At 40.1% G+C, this 7,371-nt stretch overlaps 1 protein-coding gene across 5 annotated transcripts in view; it reads left to right on the plus strand.

Moving 5' to 3' along the window:
- TENM2 (teneurin transmembrane protein 2) overlaps positions 1-6,831 on the plus strand; it is a 523,826-nt gene extending 516,995 nt beyond the window's left edge. For all 5 annotated transcript variants that reach the window (XM_086621658.1, XM_086621659.1, XM_086621661.1 and 2 more), the window contains 3 exons: positions 48-1,662; positions 4,727-4,857; positions 6,070-6,831. In XM_086621658.1, coding sequence (XP_086477784.1) covers positions 48-1,662; positions 4,727-4,857; positions 6,070-6,831 — 2,508 coding nt within the window. The remainder of the gene's footprint in view (positions 1-47; positions 1,663-4,726; positions 4,858-6,069) is intronic.
- Positions 6,832-7,371: the final 540 nt, after the last annotated feature.

The following is a 7,371-nucleotide window of genomic DNA, read 5'->3' on the forward strand; positions in this document are numbered from 1 at the left end:
TCACATGCTGAAAGCTAGTAACTGTGTATTAATTTTTTTCCCTACAGTCGATGGTACTACTGCTTCAGAGTCAACGACAGTACATCTTCGAGTATGATTCTTCAGACCGTCTTCATGCTGTTACCATGCCTAGCGTTGCTCGGCACAGCATGTCAACTCACACCTCTGTTGGCTACATCAGAAATATTTATAATCCTCCTGAAAGTAATGCATCAGTGATTTTTGATTACAGTGATGATGGGAGGATTTTGAAAACAGCATTCTTAGGTACTGGCCGACAAGTCTTCTACAAGTATGGAAAGCTATCCAAACTATCTGAAATTGTTTATGACAGCACTGCAGTTACTTTTGGATATGATGAAACTACAGGTGTGCTAAAAATGGTGAATTTGCAAAGTGGAGGATTTTCTTGTACAATCCGCTATCGTAAAATTGGTCCTCTCGTTGACAAACAAATCTATAGATTCTCTGAGGAAGGTATGGTCAATGCAAGGTTCGATTATACATATCATGATAATAGTTTTCGCATTGCAAGCATCAAACCCATAATAAGTGAGACGCCTCTTCCAGTTGATCTTTACCGTTACGATGAGATTTCTGGCAAAGTAGAACATTTTGGCAAATTCGGAGTTATTTATTATGATATAAATCAAATTATTACCACAGCAGTCATGACGCTGAGTAAGCACTTTGATACCCATGGACGCATTAAAGAAGTCCAATATGAAATGTTCAGATCCCTGATGTACTGGATGACTGTGCAATACGACAGCATGGGAAGGGTAACTAAGAGAGAACTGAAACTTGGTCCATATGCAAACACAACGAAGTATACCTATGATTATGATGGAGATGGGCAACTGCAAAGCGTAGCAGTAAATGACAGGCCAACCTGGCGTTACAGTTATGATCTGAATGGAAACCTTCATCTCCTGAATCCTGGAAACAGCGTCCGATTGATGCCTCTGCGCTATGACCTAAGAGACAGGATTACGCGCTTGGGTGACATACCATACAAAATTGATGATGATGGATTCCTGTGTCAGCGAGGCTCAGATATATTTGAGTACAACTCCAAAGGACTCCTAACAAGAGCTTACAACAAAGCAAATGGGTGGAGCGTTCAATACCGTTACGATGGACTTGGCCGAAGGGCTTCTTGTAAGACTAACCTAGGGCATCACCTACAGTACTTTTATGCTGATCTTCACAATCCAACAAGGGTAACTCACGTCTACAATCATTCCAATTCAGAAATTACCTCTTTGTACTATGATCTGCAAGGCCACCTCTTCGCGATGGAGAGTAGCAGCGGGGAAGAATATTACGTCGCCTCTGATAACACAGGCACTCCATTAGCCGTATTCAGCATCAACGGCCTCATGATCAAACAACTTCAGTACACAGCATATGGGGAGATTTATTACGACTCTAACCCTGATTTTCAGCTGGTTATTGGGTTCCATGGAGGGCTGTATGATCCTTTAACCAAACTCGTCCATTTTACCCAAAGGGACTATGATGTCCTAGCTGGACGCTGGACGTCTCCTGATTACACCATGTGGAAAAACATCGGTAAAGAACCTGCTCCTTTCAATCTGTACATGTTCAAGAGTAACAACCCTCTCAGCAATGAACTGGATCTAAAGAATTATGTAACAGGTGAGATATCATTACGTTTCTTATAAATAACACTACATTCAGGAAGTTGATTTGGGAAAGAAATGAGACTTCTTACTAGCCAATTGCTGAATCCTCTCATCAAGGTTGGGCCATTTTCCTTTTTGTGCAATGAAAAGGGCTGGTTAGTCCTGATTCCTTGATACTGCTCCTTCCTCAATGAAGGGCAATAAATGAGAAGCCACAATGAATTATGGAGAGTGGGGGGAAAAAAAAAGAAATTAAAAAAATTGCCTAAATATTCAATTTCAGGACAGTCATAGTGCTCTTTCTATTGAACTAGTACTGTATGAAAATGTGTTCACTCTAATTTTATATCAAGAAAAGTGAAGTTAACTACAAGAGTCACTGGCAGGTTAGTTGCAGAATCGGGAACCAGAACTGCTCAGCATCTCTTCCCTACAGGGCTACTTTCAAAATTTACTGCTGACTAAGCCCATGGGCACATTATGAATGAGCACTATGAATGGATTTAATTAAACCTCTTTTTTCCATTTAACTTTTAATATGCAAACAGTCTTTAGCCTTTAAAACAAAAATCTTGATGTTTTAAAAATTTATTTTCTCCTGAAAGACTAAGAAATTTTACGGAATGTGTAGAGCTGAGTAAGGAAAACAGTGAAGTAGTTTTGATCGTGTGTGTTAGAATTGGATAAAACTTGTAACCTCTTCTTAATTAGTAATAATTTTTCATTTAGTAAGATCACACAGTACTTGAACAAGCTGCTGGCAATTTCTAAAAGGAAAGGTAATTAATATGTCTTCAGGAAAAGCTTTTTTCAGAACTGAATATGTAGTATACAATAATTAGAGCAGTGATACCATTTTTTAAAAGGAGCTATCTTAATTTTAGCAGTAATTTGAATTTCAAGAAAAGAGTGCATTTCCTTCAAAGAAAATCATAGCAAATTTCATTAGTAGGTTGAGACCTAATCGTATGTGTAACACACCACAGGTTCTACTGTAGCTACTTTGCAATTTGAAGATAATGCGATTTGTATCTGATAGTGTGAAAACATTGGTGACAAAAATTACCTTGGGATCAAATTCTGTTGTCCTAAATTCAACAAAATTCCTATTTTCATCCACCACGGTTTGATTTAGATTTTCAGTGTCATCTTACAATGTTTTGCTATGTTCTGAAATTGCATTCATTTAATTTATCCATGCACTGGAAGACATCTAGGAAGACTTCCATGACATCTAGGAAGATATGTTGCATTTTGCTATAACACACACCTTTTAGTCTGTAAAAATACTTCATTGGTGATGAAAATATTTGTTGCTGTATGAACTAAACAGATTATCTTGCACAAGAAGTCATTATGGTGGCACCTTGATTGTCATCGTTTCTAAAAAAAACAACAAACAAACAGAAAACGAACAAGCAAAATACTTCCCCACCCCAATCCATTCTTACTGTTAGCCCTGACACTGCTTTATTCACAGTTTTTGCTGAAAAGGAATTCCTGTAGCAAGTGCAGTGCTGCAAAGCACATTGCCTAAGCAAAATAGTAACTGCTTTGTATACAGGTCCTCCTCTTTTATTGCGGAATTATGGCAGCTGAAGGGAATTGTTCCAGAGATACCATTATACCATAAAATAAATTGAAGCCTTAAAAAGACGCAGTAACTCTGTGCTGTCCAAAGGTAGAGGAAAAATACAGTAGGCACTGTGTGATGGGAGATAAACACAAATATCTTTGTAGAAGCAGAGTATTTTACTACTTGTTTTAGTGTCAGAATGACTAAGAAAAGAAGACTTTTGCTGTCAGATGTCCACAACCAACAAGTGTTAACTTTTTACGATGTAACGTTATCTCTGGTAAAAATTTTGGGAAAACACTTTGGAATAGCACGCAGGTGCCATGTTGTGGCTGAGCGTGTCCCAGAGGTCTGTATGTCCAGGCGGGTGCTCTGCAGGCGCTCTGCGTGTCGGTGGGCAGCGCGCCGAGCCTGTGGTGTACCTACCTGCTGCAGACACCGTGCCCGGAGTCGTCTAAATTCAGCCAGCGACCCTTGCGTGGAGAGCGCCTTGCCACAGTCTTGTCTCTTTTCAAACACGGAGTTTGGCTCGCGTGAAGAAGTGGCAATAGTGGCATCAGGAGCCATCGTAGGCCAGCAAGGAAAGAAGGCCACTGGGGAAGACAGGAGAGATTTTTAAACAAAAATGGTCACAAACATAGGTCCAAATCAAATGAGAAGTGCCCATGCTCCCACACTGCTGCTGTTGCCAGAAACAGAAGCAGGAAACAGAAATGTAAAACGGGGTCACGGGCTTTTTTTTTTTTTTTAGTTCAAAACATCATTTTGATAACTAAAATGCATCGTTAGTTCTTAATACCTGCTGAGTGAGAATTACTGTTACTAATTTAATTACTTAGCTTTTTCAACTAGATATGAAGACAGAGTTTTACTGGTCGAACCCAGAGCTGGAACTTCCTGAAGCTCTCCCCGGAGCTGAGCTGTAACCCTCCCATGCAGCTCCTACTTTTCCGTACCGGGCCTGGAGGGATGGGGAGGTTATTCATGGTACCTAAATTTAGACATCTGAATTACAAGTCTAGCTTCTCACTGTGTTTAATGGAGTCTCCCGAGACCTGATGACAGCTAACAGAAGTAGGACACAGAAGAGAAGCCATGTATTTTCCCACAGGACTTTGCAGATGTTTGTAGGAGTACTAACCTAATAAAACATCATTTTACAATACAGTTTATAGGTTACAGTAGCCTCATCAGAAGGTGTCAGAGATGGAACAAGTATTGCATGCAATAAAACGTTTGGATAATCCATGTGCTAAAATGGAAAAAGAATGAAAGAGGTGCCATATCCCTGATGAACTATTTAGGGTAAATTTAAAGCAATATTTCCTGTGCCTGTTCATGGTGGATTACTACAATTCTGTTAAGTGCCACGCCAGAATATAAATTATGAGTTCCACTGCTACATGAAATTAAGGGGGTCAAGGATGGATTTCCTAATTTTTTTGATTTCTTGTATTTATTACACACATTTATTTCTCACTTGCTTACTTTTGATTTTTAGATGTCAAAAGCTGGTTGGTGATGTTTGGATTTCAGCTTAGCAACATTATTCCTGGTTTCCCTAGAGCAAAAATGTACTTTGTGTCACCGCCATACGAGTTGTCTGAGAGTCAAGCGTGTGAAAATGGACAGGTAGGCAGAAACATGAAGTTATTTTTCTTGATAAATTTGCCCCACTCTATGAATAGAACTGCTGGCTCTTCTGTAGATACAGCAGAAGGCCAAGAATTTATTTCAGTGTAAAATGAAGTGAGTATAGCTAGATTTTATACTAATGAACATATGCCTTTCTTGCCAGCCTTCGTTGTTATCATAATTACAGTGTCATTAGTTTGTCTTTTATTGAGTTCTTCCTTGATTAACAAGTTGTAACTCGATTAACTTGATTAGCAATGACAAAGGGAGACTTTGTCAGGGTAATTTATCATCATTTACCTTTGGTAAAACCATCCTAATAACACGTGTAGCAATAAACTTAGGTTGGTACTTGCTGTACTGCTAAGAAATGGTTCTACTTCTCACCCTGTAATAGGATTTCTCATCATTTTTTATCTGACGTTTTTCGCAGAGGCTTTGGTTTGCTACTACAGTTAACTTTCAGTTACAGCATTCGTACTTATTTTTCAGGTTAAGGTGGAAAATGGTACATGCATTCAACCTTTATAATAAATTCCAACCCACTTAATAAACTTAGAGCACTAGGCCAATTTCAAGCTAAGTCTATGTTAGGCTTACTTCAACATTTGTGGTAAGACAACCAAAATGGTCATATACATCTAAACATACTACTTTCACAGGCTTCTAAGTTGTTTGAAAATCTAAATCCCCTCTTCGGGAATTGCTTTGGTATTTTGGAGCCCAAATCTCAACTACTTTCCAAAAGGCTTACCTTCATAAGCACGTTAGTCATACATAGAGGTTGAAATCTCTGGGCAAGTGTGTCCAGAAGTTAAGTGCCATCTTTTAATAAACTGATTCTGTTTGGTTTAAGCTCTGATTAAAATTGTGGTAGACTTGGGTCTTACTTATTCTTGTAACGGACATCATACAATTTGCCAAAATTAAGATTTGTGCTATGTATATGCTACAAAGGGTGATTAATGAGAAGTATTTTATTTGCTATTACTGATAGCAAAATAATTTGGCAAATGAGTATTTACCTGATTCTGAATGGCACATGTATAGGGCTGGGTAACTGAGGGTGGTCTTCCCATAGTGTAGAATTTTCCACCGCATGGCTTTCCTTTAAAAATGCAAAGCAAAGATTAGTATTGGTCTCTGAAATGAGTGTTTTCAGATCTATATCTTCCTTGGTGTTTTTTTGTTCTGTTTTGTTTTCCCCAGCTAATTACAGGAGTTCAGCAGACGACAGAAAGACACAACCAAGCTTTCATGGCTCTTGAGGGACAGGTCATATCTAAAAGATTACATGCCAGTATTAGAGAAAAAGCAGGTCACTGGTTCGCAACAACCACTCCTATCATTGGGAAAGGAATCATGTTTGCTGTGAAGGAAGGCCGTGTAACCACTGGCATTTCCAGCATAGCCACAGACGATAGCAGAAAGATTGCCTCTGTCCTGAACAGTGCTCACTACCTGGAAAAAATGCACTACAGCATCGAGGGGAAGGACACCCATTACTTCGTGAAGATAGGCTCGGCCGACGGCGACCTTGTCACCCTCGCAATGACCAGCGGGCGGAAGGTCCTGGAGAGCGGAGTCAACGTCACCGTCTCCCAGCCCACTCTCCTCGTCAACGGGAGGACTCGAAGGTTTACGAATGTTGAGTTTCAGTATTCCACCCTGCTGATCAACATCCGCTACGGACTGACCCCCGACACGCTGGACGAGGAAAAGGCGAGAGTGTTAGACCAGGCTCGGCAGCGAGCCCTGGGATCAGCCTGGGCCAAAGAGCAGCAGAAGGCACGGGATGGCCGAGAGGGCAGCCGCGTATGGACAGACGGAGAGAAGCAGCAGCTTCTGAACACGGGAAGGGTTCAAGGTTACGAGGGATATTATGTCCTGCCCGTGGAGCAGTACCCAGAGCTAGCAGACAGTAGCAGCAACATCCAGTTTTTAAGACAGAATGAAATGGGAAAGAGGTAACAAATTAACCTGCTGTCATCCTTTGCTGGATGAATCAGTAGTCATAACTGTTATCTCCTCTCCTAAGGAGATGAAGACCTAAATGGGGGCACTAGGCTGAGCTACTTTGGGATAGTAAGTGGCAAAAAAGCTCATATTTTTTGAGTTAAATGCTACTGTTCAAGTGATTAAAAACCACATCCTGAAGTGGACTAAAGCCAGACTGAAAACTCTAACCATACAAATTAAAAAGTACCCCTGAAATATTACCCACTTGTTCTGGGTCTAAAGAAAAACAAAAAGAAGGCCTCGTATTGTATTACCTCACTCCATTCACACGTGAGCAAACTAAGAAATCCAAGTGGGCCACTTTCACTAACCAGCTGATGAAACACAGATGATTCAGACTGCTTGTTTGATAAATATCCAAGAGGTTTTCATTTAAAGCAAAATACAGGTGCATTTAAAACATGACTTTGGGGTGATTTGTGTGTAGCAACTGGAGGACAATGAGAATGCAAGTGAGAGCGCACTGGAAATAGTAAAGAAAATTATATTTAA

The sequence above is a fragment of the Tauraco erythrolophus genome, chromosome 16 (genome assembly GCF_009769465.1).
Source record: "Tauraco erythrolophus isolate bTauEry1 chromosome 16, bTauEry1.pri, whole genome shotgun sequence".
Lineage (NCBI taxonomy): Eukaryota > Metazoa > Chordata > Aves > Musophagiformes > Musophagidae > Tauraco > Tauraco erythrolophus.